Genomic DNA, 20,054 nt, shown 5'->3' on the forward strand with positions numbered 1-20,054 from the left:
GAGGTAGTACATTTCCTGGCCAAGGTGACTGGTTTTGTTCTGAGAGGGGGAGATTTCTGAGACGTGGCTGCCGCACTTCACCTCAACCTAGACCAGGACAGCGTATTTAGACTTGATAAGTGATATCCAGGTCCCAGTGGGGTTTTCCTTAAGGGTCAGCTTCAACTGCCTGCCTTGTAAGGGAAGTCTGAAGGGGGAGAGGGGAGGGGAAGGAAGAAAGGAAAAAAAGGAGAGGGGGAGGGGAGGGGAGGAAGGTAGAAAGGAAGGAAGGAAGAAAGGGAAAGGCGCTCTTCTTTCCTCGTTAAAATTATTGAGCTGTCTACAAGTGGTGAGCGAGGGGAGCATGTGACCAGCAGTTAATCACATTGCTGTGAAATGTGACTGCTGCTGATAATAGGATCTTTCCTTCACTAGAATTTCTGTTTCAGAAGTAGTGATTTTCACAAAGAAAGGAGGTTGAGGGAGATATCATTTCAGATCTAGCAGAGCCTGTGTACATTTTCTTTAGGGAGGAAAACCTCCTTTTTCCTTTTCCGTTCAGCGTCCCTGTTTGTATTACTACTATCATCATCAAATTTTCATTTTCACAGCCCAAACTCACGGAGGACAAATGTAACCCAGCTCCAGTCTGCCTGCTAGCAGATTAGTTCCCATTTACTCATAAAGTTAACCAACCTCATTCCAATCAATTAATTCCTAGAACCCTTAATTTATTGATGCCCCAGTCCATGCTAGCTGTCGAAAAGATGAAGATCCTGCTTCAAAATGAACTGGTCTCTCTTTCCTCCAAGATGCAGGAATTAGAAGAGGATGGTAGTAAATAAGCATTTAGAAATCCCTTCTGTACAAAGGGAACAGCAGCACAGAGGAGAATAAAGGGGATTTTAGCATCCATGAAAAAACAGTGCGATAAATGAATCAGGCTCTTGGGACAGGAGTAGCAGGGCTCTGGAACCACTGTAGGCTTGGCTGAGTTGTCTCCTTCCATCATAGATTCATCTAATGTACATCAGGTTACTGCAAGAGACACAGGTAAGTGAAAGGGTGTGGATCGAGACACCTTTCCACTTTCAGATTTTGCTTGCCAGAATCTCTTCACCCCTTTTTGGGGAGCATGAATTACTTTCACTCCTGTTCTATAGGTTTTTGACTGGATTTACTGGTTAATCCAACATGAAACTTCTCTAAAGCACACTGAAATAAGTGGAAGTCTCTCTGTTGGTTTCTCTGGCTTGTAGATCAGGTGTTGCTAAAGCAGATGTTTTAGTCAGAACTAATTAGAGTTTATCTGGTTGCATAAAAGAGAAAAAATTGTAGCATTGAAAATACTGAGGTTGTTTCCACTGGAAAGCTCCTTTTTTTAATTTTGTGTCCATATTTTAAATAGTAGTTGATACTAACACGTTCTTTTTTGAAAACACATGATTTGGAAAAAGAAAAGCACTTATAGTTGCTTTAATATCAAAAATGGAACAACCAGAATTGCAGGAAGCTCAAGTGTTTCTTCTGAGCAGTCTGGCATACTCTTCTGCCTGACAAATGATCTGCAAACAGACCCACATTTTCTCAGCTACATCAGCTCAAAATTACTTTGCCAAGCAGTTCTTGGGTGGTTGCTCAATTGCTAGCTGTTCTTCATGGGAGCTTTATCCTTTGACAGGCAATCTGCTTCCAGTGGGCTCTCCTCTCCCATGGGTTTGTTTCCTTGTGCCTGCAATGACTGAACATGGGTGAGGCATCACTTCATGGCTGTGAGAGGTGAGCCAGTGGAACAATAATTTCCCGAAAACTGTGAGGAGGGCAATGTACAGCAAGCACAAATGTAGCTGAAGCAAAGGGATTTTCTCCTAGAAAATCTTTGTGGAAATATTTTTGATGCTAGTCCCTGGTCTCCTCACCAGACCATGTGTCCAGGCTGTCTCCTCTCATGCAAGAATCACCTTGATCAAGGACAGGCATTTTCTCATGGACCAAGTGAGGATGTGGTTCCTTTTCCTATTTGTGCTGCTGCATTTTCTTGTTGGGATTGCAAACATTACATCCCCTTTTGCACTTTGGTTTTAATACATGTAGGATGGAGGAGCCCAGCAGCTTTTGAAAGGTTTTTACTGTTGGCAGGTATTGTTTTATTTGTTGTGATGACCAGCTCTTTATGCCTCATAAGTTCAGCATTAATTTTTGCTTTGGGAACACCACCACTTTAAAGAATGTGCTGCAGCAAATGTTGATTCCTGGCTCAGGACTTCAAGTTGTGCCTGTATGATGTTCTCTTTGATTCTCAGTAGGCTTTCCAGGCCACAGAAAAGGGAAATTGGTTCTGAAAATGGCTGAGCCATGTTTATCCAGCTCTGTGCCCAAGCAAATTGGGGCAATTTAACTGATCTGCTCAGCTCAGAGATGTTTCCTTGCTGCAGGAGCAATACCGCTCCCTGTACCAGGAGAAGGGGCTCTTTGCTCAGTGTGTATCGTATATTCTTCCTTTGAACACTGGCTGGTGACAAAGACAGGCTGTTGGAGTAGGTCAGGCTTGGTCTGACCTGGCTTGGTATTTCTTGTGAGAGAATCCTTTATTCCTGCTCTCTGTGGGGTTTTTCTAGACAGGACAGAAACTCCCTGTCCTTTTTCTGCTTTCTCTGCTCATTGTCTGCTAAAATAGCTCAGGTATATTTCTCTCTTAGCAGCTTCAGCCCCTGCAAAGTCATACACAGAGCAAGGACTGATTTCCTGTACCATCTTACTAAATGAATGGTTAGTCTACCAGAACACAGTCCCAAAAATATCAACTCCCCCAACTGCTGCCAGGCCTTTACAGTGTGATCCAGCTGCTTTTCCTTCAGGTTTCCAGCATGCTCGAGGTAGGCCTGAGGGTCCTATTTGAATGCAGTTCAACACACATAGTTCTGCCTCATTTCCAGCCTCACCACTCCATTCTCTAACCTGTCATCCCTTGTCTCCTGTTCCTGTACCCTCCAGCCTGGAGCCCCACTTGCATATGCTTTTGCTTCCCCTCTTGTTTGCTTTAAAGAGTTCCTCCCTTTGCCCGTACCAGCTTGTTTTCACAGGCAGTGTATTTATTTTTGGCTGGTGCACGCCAGCACTTGGACATACATTCAATTATCTTTGAACAATTTCCACTTGCTCTGGTTTTGCTCTTTTCCTTTTCAGTTTCACTGAACACTGCCTGTATTTTCTCAGAGCTTTTTCAACTGCAGTACTGCCTGCTTCTGTTCTCCCTCCTTTTTCACTTTCTTTTTTTTTTTTTTCTTTCCACATTTTCCATGTTTTCATTAAGCTCCCTCACTAAACTCTGGTGACCGTTCCTCCACTGCTGTCCTTTCTGTACATTGGCACTGAAAAGAGTCCAAGATTAACCTCAGTGTGTTAAATGCTCCCTTCACCTGGAAGGAAATCAATGGTACAGGCAGATTGGGGTTTTACCTGCTCTCCCATACCAAAATGTCTTTTTTTCTGATGTACAGCATTCTTCCCCTCCCTTGTGGTTTTATTCTTACCTGTTTTTCCATTAAAACTTGACTTATGCTTTGCTTCTATGCCAATGGAGTGCACTATGGAGATGATAAGGGTCACAGCTGCTTACTGTTCAGATGAAGGTGTTCCTAGGTACATAATCTTCCCTGAGAACTTGCCTACACTCAGACTTGCTGCTTTCCACTGCTTGTTCTCCCTTCCCTCTGGCTGGTAAAACATGATTGTATTTGGACCAACTTTTCATAAAATCTTGTACATTTTTGTAACAGAGACATTTTGATTCACTATCCACAACAAGACGGGATTCTACAAATAAGGAAAGGTTTTGATTGTCCCTCTCTGGAATCGTCCAGACTGGATAATTCTGTGGAAGAGTTGCTTTGGTCAAAATCTTCAGGAGTGGGGAAGTATCTGAAGCACAGAGGTACTCAGGCCATTTTTAAACAAGCTGGCTTAGGCACAGGAGAAACAGCAGGTGAGCTGCACAGAGACACAGGGTGCAGTAGTTTGAGTTCAAGTAGCCTTGTAATACACCGCAGTTACTTCTGTGACTGCAGCACAGAGATACCAGCCTGCCACACAGCAAAGGGCTCCTCACCTCCAGTGGGGCTCTCTCTACCTGGCATCCCTTGATTTAATCTGGGTGAGAACCTGTGGAGATACCCAAAAGATGGGATTCATGAAATTTATGAAAGAAGATGGCAGACTACAATCTACCACTGCATGAAAATAAGCCACTTGTCAGAGCTGTCTTCTCCACAACTCCATTAGCATTAGGTAGTGGTGTGAGCTATCACAAAGGTATCCCCTTTAAATGTTCTTATTCCACCCACTCACCAACAGTTTGTAGTTCCTGGTGAGTACAGCCATGAGACAGAGACCTTTAGCCTTTCTGCTGTAAGTACCTGGGTATCGCTTACATATTGGGCATGGAGCTAATTGAAGGGTAGTTAATGCCATCAAGCATGGGGATGTATTTATATTTTTAACTACACGTAGGTGATTATCAACATTATAAATAATTACAGTCTGCCTCCCAGCCCCTCTGCTCCATTCCACCCCGCTAATTGCAACGCTTAGATCTCAATGAGCTCATTATGTTTTGTCGATATTCAGCTCTTTGGCTTTGCTCACTTAGTAGGGACCGGGGGGACACAAATGGGAGCTGAAGATTGAAAATGCCAAGCTCCCAGGGATTTGAGTTAGCGATCATCGCCGCTTCATCTCTATGCACAATTTATTCAGCACTCCACCTTCCCTAATAAATTATAGATCCCTCAAAGGGAAGCTTTGCCAAGGGATGGGCGATTGCCTTGCTCGTGGGGGAGCCCATTCTGCACCGTATTGAGCATCTCTGACATCTGGTCTTCGCAGGATTGGATCCCTCCTGCCCTTCCCCTCCGCCCGTCTCTTCCACCCCTTTTGGGAAGCATTAACCTTTTCAATGTGATGTATGCGAAAGGGCGACAGTCAGCAGTGGCAGTTCCTAATGGATTCTGTTTGTCTGGTTGTTTGTTTGTCTGAACTGCCTGCAACGCTGTCCAGACCTCTTGGAAAAGCAAGCCAGAGTGCAACCAATATTTTAATTAGCAGCAAAAGGCAGAGAGGCTTTTATAGAAGAACAGTGTTTGAATTCAGAAGTAAGAGCAGATGAATGTGGGACAGGGGACTTGGGATTCAGTCCAGCTGAAGACAGTAGCACATAGTGCCTTAAAGAGAGGCTGGATTTTCAATTGCAGGCCAGAACGGTGTGTGGTGAGCTGGTTATTGTGGTCTTTTGGGGCTTGTGGACTACAGACGGGTGATTTTGTGCCTCTTACTCTTCTTTCTGGAAGTAAAAAAGGAGCAGAGGCTTGTCATAACTGCCTCACTGAGGACTGAGAAAAACCCAGTGGAGAGTGGAAGATCTGAACCTAAGGAACTGAGTTTCAGGGCAACCCTTTGCTGACCCCTCTGGTCAGGATTGGTTCTCCTTTCCCCTGTAGTCATAGCTGTTTTCCTAATTCTGTCTTAAGATGGGGATGCCACAGCCTCTCCAGGAGATATTTTTCTTGTGCTTCACTAGTCTTATCACTGAAAAGCCTTTCCCTAAATCTAATCTTAATCTGTTTTATTGTAAATTAAGGCCATTGCTTTTTGTTCCATCACCAGCAGATGCTGAAAAGTTTATCCTGTTCCACAACAGTCCTTACTTATTTGTACACTCTCTCCCTTCACTATTCTGTGGCCCAAAGCCCACAAATCTTTTCGTTTTTTCCTCCTTGGGTTTTCTGGACTTCTCATCAGCTTTTCTAAAGCCCCTAAAGTTTCAAGACAATGATGCTGAAATTAAATTCTGCTGCTCCCGAAGGTGGTTTTACTCAGCTTTGTGACTCTACAGCCAAATGCTGCTCCTTGCAAGGGCCTGGGAAGCAGCTGGGAGCTCAGCCATCCAGCTTTGCAGTGACCAGAGATGGCTGCTGCTCACTGAAGTCAGCCCTCTGCATCAGGGCCAACAGCTGCAGCAAACATCCTTTGGCATTCATGGGTGAATATTCCCTGGTGATTCAATGTGAACACCAGAGTCACAAGTGGGTCTGAGAAGGAGGAGCCCTCTCCAGGTCATGTAGAGGTTGGTGCTGAGCTGTGGGTCAGTGAGACTTCTCTGGGATGATACTGGAACCTGTGAATAGAGGCAAATAGTGCTCCTGAAATTATTTCTTGTTATAACATGGAGATAGAGATAGGCAACACAACCACAGAGTGAGACTGTGCCAATAGTAAAATTGGATGTGAGGTAAAAAAAATGAAGGTTTATTAGGAAAAAAGTAATATAAAAGAATTTAACCAGAGGCTGCTGATTAAATTAAGGTCACAAGCACGTTTTTATGAAAGCCCTTCTCACCAAGAATGGCAATGGCTCTAAAGCTGATCCACCTGTTAATGTTCAATCCCCCAGCAAGAACTTGAGGTGCCCTTTTTTATAACTTAAGGGCCTCTCCTACCCTGACTGTACAGTGAGATACTGCCAACCATTCCAGTAAAGTTGGCTGTTGTTACAATGATAGGAGTTGGTGGATCTGAAGTTTGGCAATGGCTTATTCCCATCAGAGAAGTGAGGGTAAGAGAAGGGCAGTGGAGAAGGGGAGAGCCTGGAGACCTTTCCAGCGTCTTTCTCTGGGATACAGCCCCACTGCTGCCAGCAGCCCTTCCCCAGGGGACATGATGTAGGAAAACAAGCCAGCTTGGGTGAGTAGCTTTTTTAGCAAGGGCTTTGTGACAGCAGTCAGAGGAGTGTTATTTGTGGCAGGGACTATATATAACTATATTTGTGTGTGTGTAGATTAAATATATATGTATGTGTAGAGCCTTATCACTGCATTCCAGCTTGAGTATAAAACACAAAGGAAAAATCAAAGGGTTTAGAAAAAGCTAAATTTATCTGGGAATGGGAATTATAATAGCAAAGAGGCAATTAATTTGAGGGTGGTGGAGATGTTAGTAATATTTTACTTCTTCTCTAAAAAGACAAAAAAAGCATTAGTTTCTCTACCTACTAGTAATAGCTCTAATCCTCTTCTTACCTTTCACCATCACCTCTCTGGAGTCACCACGTACCAATAAGGTGTGTCCAGCTGATATGGAGAGGGCTTTGGCCCAGCTCATGTGTCCCTGCTTTGGGGAGGAAAACCCCCAAGAGCAGATATCCTGAGCTGAAGTGTGACACAGACCCCTGAGTCTGAGCAGGCAGTGGAGGCAGAAACGAGGTCTTGGCATTCACGGGCTAATGCCCCTTCCTTCCCATATTACTTCATTTAGCTCTGGTTATCCTCTCATCCTTTAGTGCCACTCAGTCTGAAGAAAAGCACCCACACACATCCTTCATCACTGATCCACCCCTTGCTCTGTCACCCCAGCCCAGCCTGGTCCTTGCAGTGGGGGCAGGTGCCCTGTCTCTGCTTTGTCCAGGCATAGTTCCCATTGCAAAACCAATCCCTGGATCTTCTTTTGTGCTCTGACAGCCCTGGAAACGTGCCACTCCCAGCAGAGCTTTCTGCTGCCTGCAGCCTACCCAACAGTGCCTTATTCTGAATCAATACTTGCAGATACTGGAGATAACTCAGGGAGAGAAATACATTAACGTAGACAAAGAAACAAAGATAATGATATTTTTTCTTCCCTCCTTTTTGTTTTCCTTCTTCCCTCCTTTCTCCTGCAGAATAAAATTTTCTTTTCTTCTCCCCCCATCCTCATCTCTATGATCTGCACTTAGCAGAGCTCCAGACTCTTGAATTGTTTTACAGTTTTCAATAAAGCATTAAATCTTTTTTAAAAACTGCTTGTTTTAATTGAAAAAATTTCAATCAATCACCCCTTCTCTACCCTCTTGCCTTCCTCCCCTCCCCCAAACAGACCCATTTGCAGTAAATAATCTGCAGCCCGACTTTCTGCTCTAAAGAAATAAATAATTCTGAATTTGCTGAATCCCGCCTGATCTCCCAGCTTTAAATCACTGCACTTTGTACTGAGCTCAGCTGAAATGTTGAACACACTGAAGCATGACTATTACTGAAGACTGCAAGTGTTTTTAAAGGTACAGTCTCTGAGGCAGTGGTTCTTTTTCCTCCCAGGACAGTCTGAAAGAGGAGCTAAGCCAATTCCTGAGGATGAGTGGTCCCTTCCCTGCATTTTGTCCACTGCAAATGCAGATGGGGCCTTGTCTTGACTTGTCAAAGACTGACTGAAGGCAGGATAAATCCAGTGTGTCTTTGAGGAGGTTCTGAAGAAGCATCATCTTGACTGAAACCCTCTAACATGCAGTGGACTGAGTCCTTTTTCAGATGGGTGATCTCAGGCAGGTTTCAGGAGGTCATCTGCATCTGCTCAGGCACTGGAGAGCAGCTGCCCATGCTCCCAAGTGTAAATAGTTGCACTTGGACACAGAAGAGCCTGGAGTCTCCCAGGTCCCCCCAAATAATAGTGAGTCCTGCAATCGCTGTCAGAATTCTTCAGTTCTCTTTATCTTTATTCAAAAGCTTATAAACCAGCTTTATGGAGGCTTATGTCACAAAGAAGCACAACCCTTGTATTTCTTAATTCCTCATATTCCTTAGTTAATCTTATTGCTGAATTTCCTCTTTTTAGGATTGCTCTTGTCAAAGCTATTGCCTATGCCCTGTCTGACGATGCAAGCTGCAGCTGAAGAGGGAAAATGCAGCACACAACTGATTACTGATGCCTAGTTGTGATTTATACAACTTGTGAGCTTCCAACAATTGAGAGATGAAAAATGGTTTATCCACACTTTGGTGTGTCGAAACACTCTTTCTACCATTTATCTTGAAACTGATTTTTTTGGGGTAGTGGTGAATGTTATGCCCAAAGCCGTGGGTGGAATGTCTAATGGAAACTTCCAGACATGGAACAATGGGGATGATCATGTTTCTGACCTGAGATGTGAGGGACTAAGAGGATCCCCAAAGAGTTCACCTTATGATTTTCAAGTGTATTTTGGGGGGGTTAATTACAACTGGAAAGTACTGTACTGTTCTTGCATTTCCAATCAAGCTGAAAACAACTGTTAAGACTTTATTTTTCATGCTGTTTTTCCCTTGTGCATTTGAGAACATTCATCAGTGATAGGAGAAGGTTGTGAATGCTGGATTTTCACTTGGAAATTTTTTCCCGTCCTCATCCCTTTTCAGTACATCAGAGAGAATCAGCTCTGTAATTTTCATTGACTGTGTAAAGAGCTGAGGTCAGCTAATCCACAAGGACTCCTTCCCAGAGCTGGCAAGTGACCAGAATTAAACAATAGCAAAGATCAGAAATGTTAGAATCACAAGAGATTCATCCTAGTATTTTCCTGATACTCTTATTAAAGATCCATCAGACATTAATGCGAGGCCAATAAATTCAGGCCCAAATTAATTTTGGGACAATTTGATGGAAGCTGTTACAGTCATGTTTTAAGTGTATAATTTTAAAAGTATACCCTTTATGGAGCAATGTTGATACGATATTTTCATGAATTCAAATATAGTGGTGCTGAAATTCACTCTGGGTTTTTCTTTTTCAGCTGTGAGCTTAGTTCTGACCTCTGTTCCTTAGAAAACCTCATCAGGAGTTAGCAATGCCAAGATACTAAATAAACCATTTTCTTTGGTCATTTTATAGTTTAGGCCAGATTAACATTTACTTCCATCTCCCGGTGGTGTAACGGGACCATAAGGTGTACAAAATGTAACTTTCATGGAGCAATGTGAAGATGGCGTCAGGATAATGGAGCAGCAGTCAGAGAAGTCCCTGTAAAATCATGCTCAATAGCACTGAGAAATGGTGTGTGGATTCACAGGTAAAATGGGCTGTGGCCCTGTGGTGTTTCCAGTGTTACTTCGGTGTTGCTTGCTCTGGAAACCACGGATTTCCTGTCCCTGTCTGTGTCTCGGATCCTGTGTTGAATCAAACACTCCCTTTTTATGGCCACTCTGCAGCTCAGTATCACATCCAGGTTTTCACCAGTAGTAGAATGCTCTCAGCTGGGTGTCTTCTTCACAGGTGACTCTGGGTTGGAAAGGTACAGTTGGCATCCACTGGTGCTCCACCACATTCCCCTCTGCTCCCTTTCAGTCTCTGCTGCCCCTTGATGGCAGTGCCCTGGCAGGGTCAGGAGCACTTGGCTCTATCCAGGCACTGGCTCCCATGCAGCACCTCCACCTACTTGCCTTTTCCCTCTGTTCCCCACATCCAGGTCTTAGGTGGGATCTTCCTGTTTCATTTTAGTTTCCAAGAAGGACAAAAGCAATAGCTGGTACTGAAATGAGCTTGTGGGTAACACAGCGTGGTCCTTCCAGCACACTCCCTCTGGCAGAGATAAAACAGTGCTCTCCAAGATACCTGTTCTTCAATCTCCTCTTTCAGAGGAGGAGAGAAAATTACAGGCCTCTGATTACTCAGGGAGACGAGCTCACAACTCCCATCTTTGTAATTTCTTCCACCACAATCAAGCATTTCAGGAAAAGGGCCTGAAAGCCTGAAATAGTCAGTCAGGGTTTTCCGCCTGGTGCCTTCCCTGACAACACACAAGAGGAATAAAAATGAAGGCTCGTCATTGCTGTTACGTTTCGTTTCCAAAAGCACCTGTCCCATCTGGGATCGGGAGCTGAGGCTGCTAGGAATGAAAATATTCTCCTAGGGGAAAGTCCCTGTGCTATTCCCAGGCTGGCAGTGCTCAGGGCATTTACAGATTTTAAGGCTGAATGGTCTGATTGCATTTCTCTAGTTTGACCTGCCGAGTACCATGAGACAGTGTCACCAGTAATTCCCACACTGAGCCTGTGTCTCGCACTGGAGCTACGAAAAGCCCTGTTCCTGTTGGCAGCACCAGACTCTCCCCAGAAAGCCACATGCACCTCACGGCCCTGCAAAACCAACAGCCTGAAGCTTCAGTGCTTGCCTGGACAGGTTCTGCTCCCTCTGAAGTCAGTAGAGAGGACAGGGTAAGTCCAATTCCCTCCCCACACTCTCATTTTAGAAGCTTCCTCCTTTGATAACGATTTTGAAATATGTAACCAGATATACCAGACACTGAGAACCTTTTTTCCCTGGAGTGAGTCTTGGAGAAGGATGCATCATCAGCACCATGTTAAATGCTGGTGAAAAGCCATAGAATAGCCCATCTCCCCCTCACCACCCCCCCTTCACCACCAAGTCTCTACATTGCCCCAGTCACACTTTGCTTGGCATTGGCCCCCCAGTGAGATGTGATACGGGCAGCACCTGTTTATTAGAGAGCAGTGTCAGCACTGTGAAACAAAATAAGTAAGTAACTGGTGAAAACAGCTCTGCTAAAATAGAGGACTAGCTCTGATCAGGCTGGGCATGATATAACATGGTGGTTTAAAGCCATGTAATGCCATTTTCCATTAGAGCTCTTGTTCGAGTCAGGAAGGGGTTTGATCCATTGATGGAAGCTGTTATACACAGACGAGAAAACCTCATCCATATTTCTCTTGAGATTGTACAAAGCTGACAGTATGCTCGCTGACCACAGTCATCTGGGACTCTCTCACACAAAATAACCCTCTTTTCATAAATAACAGGATTGTTGTTGTGGTGGACTGAGATTTGCTGTAGAATTCAGTTGTGTCGAACAAAGAGCTTCTTCTGGTTTTTAATTTGAGCTATTAAAAAGATTCATCTTTCTCTTTGTTCTCATTTTCCTTCCCCTCTTTCTCCCTTTCTTTTTTTTTTTCTTCTCTGTCTATCTTTAGGATAACTTAAAGCTGTTTGTCTGAAACAAAAGACTTGCGTGGGTCTGGTCAGTGGTACCTCTGGATTGAATGGTCACGATTTCAAATCCTGCTTAGGACTAAACTTGGATGAATTCCATAAGCTAATAACGCAGCACAGTGTTTCAAATTGATGGAGGTGCCGTCCTCTAGATGAGACATAAAACCAGAGATCCAATCTGCTTGGCAGACACCCCACAGGACTTATCAAAGATGAGTGGGGGCTGCTAACTGTTTTGCCCTTGTCAAATCCTTACCACCATCACGGTTTCTCTTGCTTTTCCAAAGCAATGACACTGGACCTTATGAAAATGAGATGGCGAATTTGAAGGAGCCATCCTTTTCCTAATTATTTAAAGCAGTTTGCAGTGTCTGGCAGAAGGGGGAAAGAGAGATAATCCACTCACTTGAAAGTGGAATGACCCTGAATTTCAAAAAAGCAAAACAAAAGCGAGCGAATGGTGCCACCATGCTCTGCAGCAGTGACATTATTAAAGGATCAGCGAGCTATTAAAGCAGCAACATTTAGTACCTCCCCTAATGACTTGTACTGCTAACTGGTTTCCAAATTGAGATTTTTATTGCCTCCATGCACAGACAGAACAAGGCTGTGTCTGCGCTTCCAGAGGCTCGAGCTTAAGCAGACTGTTCACAATAGGATCAATGAATCGTGTCAGTTGAAAACTAGTAATGGCTTATGAGAGCTTCCACTCCTGTGTCCTCTTTTCTCACCAGGGCTGGAAGCTTTGGGCTGTGGGGCATGGTGTGGATCATAAATACCCGGGATTTTGCAGAGAACCCATCACAATTCTTGAACTTCCTAACATCTGTGAAATTTGGCAGAGTTGTGCATAAACAGAATGTCCTGAAATCTCCCCAGATCTGCTCATGCCATTCAAAGCGTGAATGCTGTGAGAAGGGCGTTTGCAAGAGGGACATTGGGCACTTGGCACATTGGTTTCCACTTCCAGATAAAAATGTGGAGCATGGAGGAATAAGTCTATGGAGGAGGAAGGGAGATGAAAGGGCACTGCTGACACTAGTGAAAGTGAAGATACACCCAGATACACCCATGTTTCCACCGTGACTCTCCCAAGTAGATTTTGACTGTCTCGTATGAGCTGAGCTCCCGTGATGGGAATAGCTGGGAAATATCCTTCTGTCAAGTGCAGTTCAAGCTGGGAAGGGAGTTCCTGTGGGCACACAGCATGTGTGATTGCAGAAAGGAAGTTGGTTAAAAACCAACCAACAAACCAAACCACCTAGCAAAAGTGGGTTCTGGTTGCAGTTGCTGTTATTTACATGCTCAGGATACACTGTAAGCCAAACTGGAGTTTGGGTCTTCCATGCACCTGAGATAAATGCAACTGTTACTGCTTTAATTTGTTTTTCTCCATTGGTCCTGCACACATGTGCTGCAGCTTGCTGAGTGAATCCTGCCAGCCCTCGCCCAGGCTGGACAGTCACAGGGAGAGACTGACACTGCTGCTTTTGGTTTTATGTATCAGATGCTTGATTTCCATGACAGAAACCGCTCATCCTTTGCGGGAGCGACGGGCAGAGCAGAGGGGGTAGGACAGCTGGAGAGACCAGCATTAGAACATGCACATTTTTTATCCCATGCTGGTTTGAGTCTCTTTCCATCAATGGTGACTGCAAGTTATTCCCATTTTGTGACTTTTGGTGGCTGCAGGTGGCACAGGTTTGCATTTCCAGTTTCTTCACACTTTCCATCCATCTGTGTGTCCATGCTCTGCAAAATACCCTTACCTTTTTTGACAAAGCAAACAGGTCTCTGTGTGGCCTGCAAAATATGTTCAGAACTGTAGAAAAATGGGGTGAAGTGGCCTTAGAGGCCCTTCTACACTTCCTTGCCCAAACTCCATGCAGGACCAGTTAGACCTAAACCATTTATGTTTGCTGTGGGTTTAACCTGTTCTTGAAGACCTCTGGTCTGGAGATTTCCAGATGTGCTAAGGCAGGTCATTCCAGTGGTTAGCCATCCTTAGCTTTAGAAAGCTGTTCCCAAGACCTGAGCTCAGCAGTGGAATTGGGTTCCTGCAGGTCAGGGTTAAGGCAGAGTTGTAAGGCAGGAGCTCATGGAGCCACTTCCTCAGCTGCACCCACTCTCATCTAAGGACTTCCTCCCCCAGGACAGCAGGTCAGGTGTTTCCCACTGTGCAAACACAAGCACAGGCAAAGAAAAGGGCAGCAGGGCCATTTCTGGCAGAGGAGCTTTCTGAGACAGGCACTGACAAAATGTCCTAGAGACTTTACTGAGTCCAATTACCACTTTATGTCTTTAAAGTGGTGAGTAAATGAAAGAAACTACAAGATCAAGCCATGTTAGTCTTCTCAATCCCTTGAGTGTCTGACAGCCCTCTCCCCTTCTTTCTCTCTTCCTCAGACTACTCTGAACTCTTAACCTTCGCCACCGCTTTGAGTTCACATCCGCAGAAACCAAGCTACCCACAGCCACCCCCAAATTCCGGTAACAATCACAAAACACTTCCAAAGCAACACTGCCCTCCCTCGAACTGATAAAGTTTAAGCTGTCTCCGACTTGCTGAAGTCTCCTGCACGTACGGTTGGTCTCGCCCGCCGGCGCTGGCTGCAGGGGAGCTCGCTGGGCACGGCCGCAGCCGGGGAACAGCCGGTGCTGATTCACACAACCAGCTCTCCCTGTCCACGCAGGCAACAGCCGGGAACACCAGCTGTTCAGGCTGTGCTGCGCTGTTGGGCTGAAGGATATAGATGCCCGCAGCACATATGGTATTAGGATCGCAGTGAGCGTATCAGGACAGACCCCAGAACAGAAGGGACAGATCTGTGTAACCATCACCAGGCACAGCAGTGGGAACTGGAAAAGCGGGACAAGATCACTGAGGAGAAAAGCAGCGTCAGGGGTCGTCGTTAGCCACTAGAACTGGACCTCATTGCAGCACTAGCAGAGCTGGTGGCTGGCTTTTTTGCAGAAGTAGAGCTAAAGACTGTCATGTCAGTTTGACCTTCCTTATAAATAAATAAATAAGTGGTAAACAGAGATCTCACAGTGATGCCTGAACCTGATGTCTCATGCTCACTTGTTTTGATGTGTCTAATGTAAGTGGGTGGGTAATAAAAGCTTCATTTAGAAGCCAGCGTCTTCACAGGCGCTGCTGGAAGCCCCTGGGACGCTGCACTTCTGGAATTTTCCTCTAATGGAAACATCAGCAGATAACTATTGATAAAGCAGAACATGCACGCGCGCACACAGAACAACCCAGCAGTGGTTTATTTTCTTGAACTGCTGGGTGTGGATTGCAAAGGTCTCTTTAAATTCCCCAGGTCACGGTGACCATTTGGGACAGTGCCCTGAAGAAGTGTGGGGTTATTGTAGCGTGGGTGGGCATCTGTTCCAAACAGGTAAATAAAGGAATCTTCACTCCCCATAATACAGCTGTGGATAATGGCATCCTCTTCATATCTCCCACCCTGTAGATGATAAGGAGATGCTGCTCTGTAACAGGCAGACTTAGTGCTGACATTTCAAACAAGCAGCACATTCACCCTATGTACATGTTGTCTAGGATATTATTTTTCAATGCATTCACAGGTTATTCAGCTTCATTTTAGGCACTTGAGTCTTCAGGAAGGTCTGATTCCTGTGCCTGTGAGGTCTCTGTGGCAGCTCTGATGTGCACCACCTGCCTAATGCTGGGCTCAGGGTAAACTGAAGGACAAATCATGGCTAGTGAGGAGAGAAGACACTGGAGTTACTGCTGAATCCCTTAAGGTAACCTACTGTCCTTCCAGTTCAGTGCTAAAATCACCATTTCAGATCCTGAATACAACACAGGTAAAGAACAGCATATTCTCCCTGGATAGTGTAGGGGTCAGAGCCAAAGGTTTTTGGGGGGGGCTACAGCTTTAATCCCAACCTTCAGCACACTTGGTCCATGGCTGGTTCATACCATGATGTAGCTGACCTCGTTTCCTGGATACAAGCACAGAAATGTTGCCTGTATCCAAGCATTTATAGGTAATTATTTTCCCTGAATGTGGAAATTGGAGGGCCCCTTTTGTCTAGTGTATTATTTCATGAGAATCACAGGGATCTGCAACCAGGCATGGGGGGGAAAGGGAGATTGTTTCCTCCTGTCTGTGGTTTTATGCAGCATCTGCCTGTGAAAACAAGAAGCAAACAAGATGACCCCCACCTTATCTGCTTGCATAAGTCATTTTGCCTGAAGCTTGAGCACTGTGGGATGGTTAATGTAAAACTTGCTCTTGCATTAAATAGCAATAATTTACCTTTAGAGGCTGCTTTTATTATTATTATTATTATTATTATTATTAATGATTAAAAAAATGTTCCTTAATTAAGAACTCCCAGATATGAAGCTTGGAAGAAATGTGGCCAGGACGTTCTTGGATTACTACAGACTGAACTCCTTGGTGGAGAGACCACTAGGAACTACTCCTAAAACTCGGTAGGTCAGAAAGCAATTTCTCTTGCTTTAGCAGGGCTGCTTTTTTAATACCTTTCATGACTAAACTTCAGTTCTACTGCATTACGGCTTTATAATAAGCATGCTAGTCTAACTGTGCCTATTTTATTGAAATTCCATTTGGAAATAAAGCATTTATGTTCAGGAAAGATACCTGGTTTGTGTCTGAAAAAGTATTCAGAGGATTTTGGAGATATCGATATCTTTCCTGAATTCTGTCTGCTGTACACCAATCTCACACCAGTATCTTTAATGGACTTACCCTTCATTTATCTCCTGAGAGTGAATCAGACCCACTTTATTTTGCAAAGTTTTAATTCTGGAAGTGAAAACTTTTTCAGTGCTTTGGGAAATTACTGGCAAGCCTGTGATAAAGTCAGAGTTCTCCATCCCCCCTTGGACCTGCCGCAGGGCTGGCAGCCAGGTAGCAGGTTCCTTCTGCCAGTCCAGCTGGGACATTTTATCTGGGGATCCCCTCTCGCTGTAAGTCCTCGCTCCGGTTTTACAACCAGCTCAGTGGATGTTAATCCGAAGGGAAGTAGGATATGAAATAAGGCACTGGTGAGCAATGCACAAAGGCATGAAATGCCTCAGCTTGACCCCCTGAAGCACTGCTGGCCCGTCTCTGGTGTTGGCCAACTGAGTCCTTTCAGTGTCCCTTAGCTTGTGTGAGGAGCAGGGGAGATACCACTTCACTGTTTGTTGAGAACCATCATTCCTTGAACTGGAAAAGCCATGTAGCAACATGAAGAGAGAAGCAGAGCAGGAACCAGACCTGTTTCATGGGAAACACCATATTCAGAATTTACCTCTGGTCTAAGAAAACAGCTATAATGCCCCCAAACTCAAAATTTTCATTTAAATGCATTTGGGTCAATTGCAATGTTTCATTTGGGTTTCAACTCTTAACAGCACAACCAAATATAATTTATGTTTTGCAATGGAAAAGGCAATTCCAAATTGGCAAGGGAGGCAGGTGAGCCTTGAGATTCACTCTCTCATTCTCCCCACTTTTTTCCACCCTTAAAAAAGTAGCTGTTGGAACAGTTACTTGTTTGCAAAGGGACACTTTCCTATTGAAGATTTTCTAGTGATGTGTAAGATGGATGTTACAAATATCAGCCCAGACCAGAGAGCAATTGCTGGAGCTTCTTCTGCAGCCTTTAAAAATCCTCTCATTGCAGCCATTCTGGCAGCTCCTTATATATATGGCCAGAGCCAGGCTGCCTGCATTAGGTGTTTAAACACCCTGCTTTGAGCCCATCTCCCTTTTCTGTTTGTGATCTTGACACCACAGTTTAGGCTGGCTCAAGGAGGATTGTCAGCACTGCAGTTCTGAATGCTCTTATCTGCAGAGACCTGCAGGGTTAGCAGAGAAAAGCATCCAGCATCTTCCTCTCCTCCGGAAATTGAATGTATCATTTCTCTCAGACTCCCAGGGGCCACAGCCTCCAAGGCTAAAAACCCACAACTATTACTGAACCTAATTACCACCTGACAGCAAAGTGCTTTTCCGTAGCATCATTCAGTTACCTCATCAAAAGGAATGTTTGTTTGCTTTCTTCATTTTAAATTAAAGAACCACTGACAGTGGTAACTGAAGCATTTTAATCTCATCAAATATCCATGTCCATCTCTATAGAGACAGCCACGCCAGCAGGGAAAGATACACATCTACAATCGGGTTGCACAGAGCAAATTTTTCTCATTCCCCCACCAGAGCCTAATGGGGTGAGAGATCTTTTGTTTGGGAAGTGCTACCTCACAGCAAAATCCTAAATAAGGTAAACGTTCAGCCCAATGCCAACAGATATTTAAGGAATAGATTTTTAAAGATTCATGCTGTTAATTTCCTGATGGCTTTCAAATACCAGCTTTTCCCTGCAAGTAGACAAATGCCTTCTAATTGTATCCTGGGCTTTGTTACCTCACATTTGATCAGAGCCTGTATATATATAAAATGTACACCAGTGAAATGAAATTGTTCTTTGAAAGATTTCCTTTTGGAGAGGTTTGCAGTTAACAGCTTCAAATTGCTGGGAAACAGAAGGGAGATGGCTGTGGCTTTAAATATGCCTTGGCTAGGCAGTGGCACTAGGAAAGGACTGGAATATGTAAAATGATACTAAATATCTGTGTAATCAGGACTAATTATATGGCACGGTTATTAGCTTGAAACAGGACATGTTGTGCCCACAGTTTATGAAAATATATTAAAACATTACCAGATTCCACATACTCATTGAAAGAAAGCTGCAGAGTTAATAAACGTGTAAGGGACAACTAATTGGCTGCTTTGTCCCAGCCTACTACAGGCAGAACAATTTCTGTTTGAGGGAATTAGTGCAGCCAAAATGTGTTATAATGATAGGCCTGGAAATAGCAACAACCTGCAACACTTGCAGAGCACATCTGACAGAAAGATCTTAACGAAGGAAATGTTTATGTTGGAATCACCATGTTTCAGAGAAGGAAATTTAGGCACAGAAAGGAGATGGACCTCAGAGTCAGAGATGGGGCTGGTACCCAAGTTCAGGCACCTTTCAAGAGCTTTGTCCATGCAGTCAGGCTGCCAGACAGCAGCCATCGTACAGTATAGGCAATGCAGGCAGTTCAGTGGGAACTGAATTAGGATCATCTGGAGCAAGAGGCAAGAACTGATGCAACAGCTCTGGTTACAGAACCAAGATTGAGGCTGGAGGTAAGGTACTCTCTGCTATCCCAAATGCTTGTGCAGCTTATTTCAAGAGGTCAAGAGAAAGAGCTATATCTGTATTCTGTGATTCTGTGTGTAATGTGCTTATGTGCCTGTAAGTGAATCCAACTGGTTGGCTGGACCTGTGGTTAAATTCCACCAGCTCTTGCCTACAGAAGCCCTTGGGTCAAGTGCCACCTGTAGATAAACATATCATAGAATCATAGTCTGGTTTGGGTTGGAAGGAACCTTAAAGGTCATCCAGTTCCAACCCCACTTCGATGGACAGGGACACCTTCTGCTAGATCAGGTTGCTCAGAGCACCATCCAGCCTGGAATTGAGCACTTGCGGGCATGGGGCATCCACAGCCTCTCTGGGCAATGTGTTCCAGTGATGGAGCCTTCAGTTCCTTGCTATGGAACTATGGCCACTGCCCTCCCAGGAATCAGGCTCCCCTGACTTCCTGAGAGATTCCCATGAATGTGATGTTTAGGCTGGAGCCCTCAAGTCTTTGCTGAGCCTTCTGTGCACAGGCAAGGGCAGTTGGGGTGCTGTGTTTTATCCCTGAGTAGGTGGTTGCTAGAAAATAATGCTGAACTTATCTTTGTGGTGGTAATCTCTGAAGGTTTGGGGTGATTTCTGGGGCTCCTAACTCTGCTCTGGACAGCCCTGTTCCCTCCCAGTGTGTCCTCACCAGTGAGAGGGGGTGGTCACAGCTGTAGACAACTGTAGACAGCTGTAGACAACAAGTTTAGAACCTTCTGCTCCAGAGGAGCCTTTGGGCAAATCTCAAGCCCCCAAATAGCTCAGATCCCTGAAAAGACCTCTGGCCTATGCACTGAGTCTGTAGAGAGGTCAGACATGAAAATTAAATGCTTCAGGGGTGTTCTTTTTAGCACTGTCTTTATTTCTTAGACAGTTCTTTATGGTTATTCTCCCTTGCACCCTCCCTCCCACCACAGCTCATCCAGTCCTTCCCAGAACCCCTCAGCCCCTTCCCTCTGACCGAGCTTCCTCAGCCTTCCCCCAGTTCCCCTTGGGAGCAAGCCCCAGTGGCCACCCAGGGTTTCCCACAGCCTGAAAGGGGAGGTCAGGACTTGTTTTAAACA

The 20,054-nt window shown here is 44.8% G+C and overlaps 1 protein-coding gene across 2 annotated transcripts in view; it reads left to right on the forward strand.

Annotated features, from left to right (window-relative positions):
* BEND5 (BEN domain containing 5) overlaps nucleotides 1–20,054 on the forward strand; it is a 911,380-nt gene that overhangs the window by 880,196 nt on the left and 11,130 nt on the right. For both annotated transcript variants that reach the window (XM_027683052.1, XM_027683053.1), the window contains exon 12: nucleotides 16,135–16,231. In XM_027683052.1, the coding sequence (XP_027538853.1) occupies nucleotides 16,135–16,231 (97 nt within the window). The remainder of the gene's footprint in view (nucleotides 1–16,134; nucleotides 16,232–20,054) is intronic.

Source organism: Neopelma chrysocephalum, unplaced genomic scaffold (genome assembly GCF_003984885.1).
Source record: "Neopelma chrysocephalum unplaced genomic scaffold, ASM398488v2 Primary Assembly neopelma1_64, whole genome shotgun sequence".
NCBI lineage: Eukaryota > Metazoa > Chordata > Aves > Passeriformes > Pipridae > Neopelma > Neopelma chrysocephalum.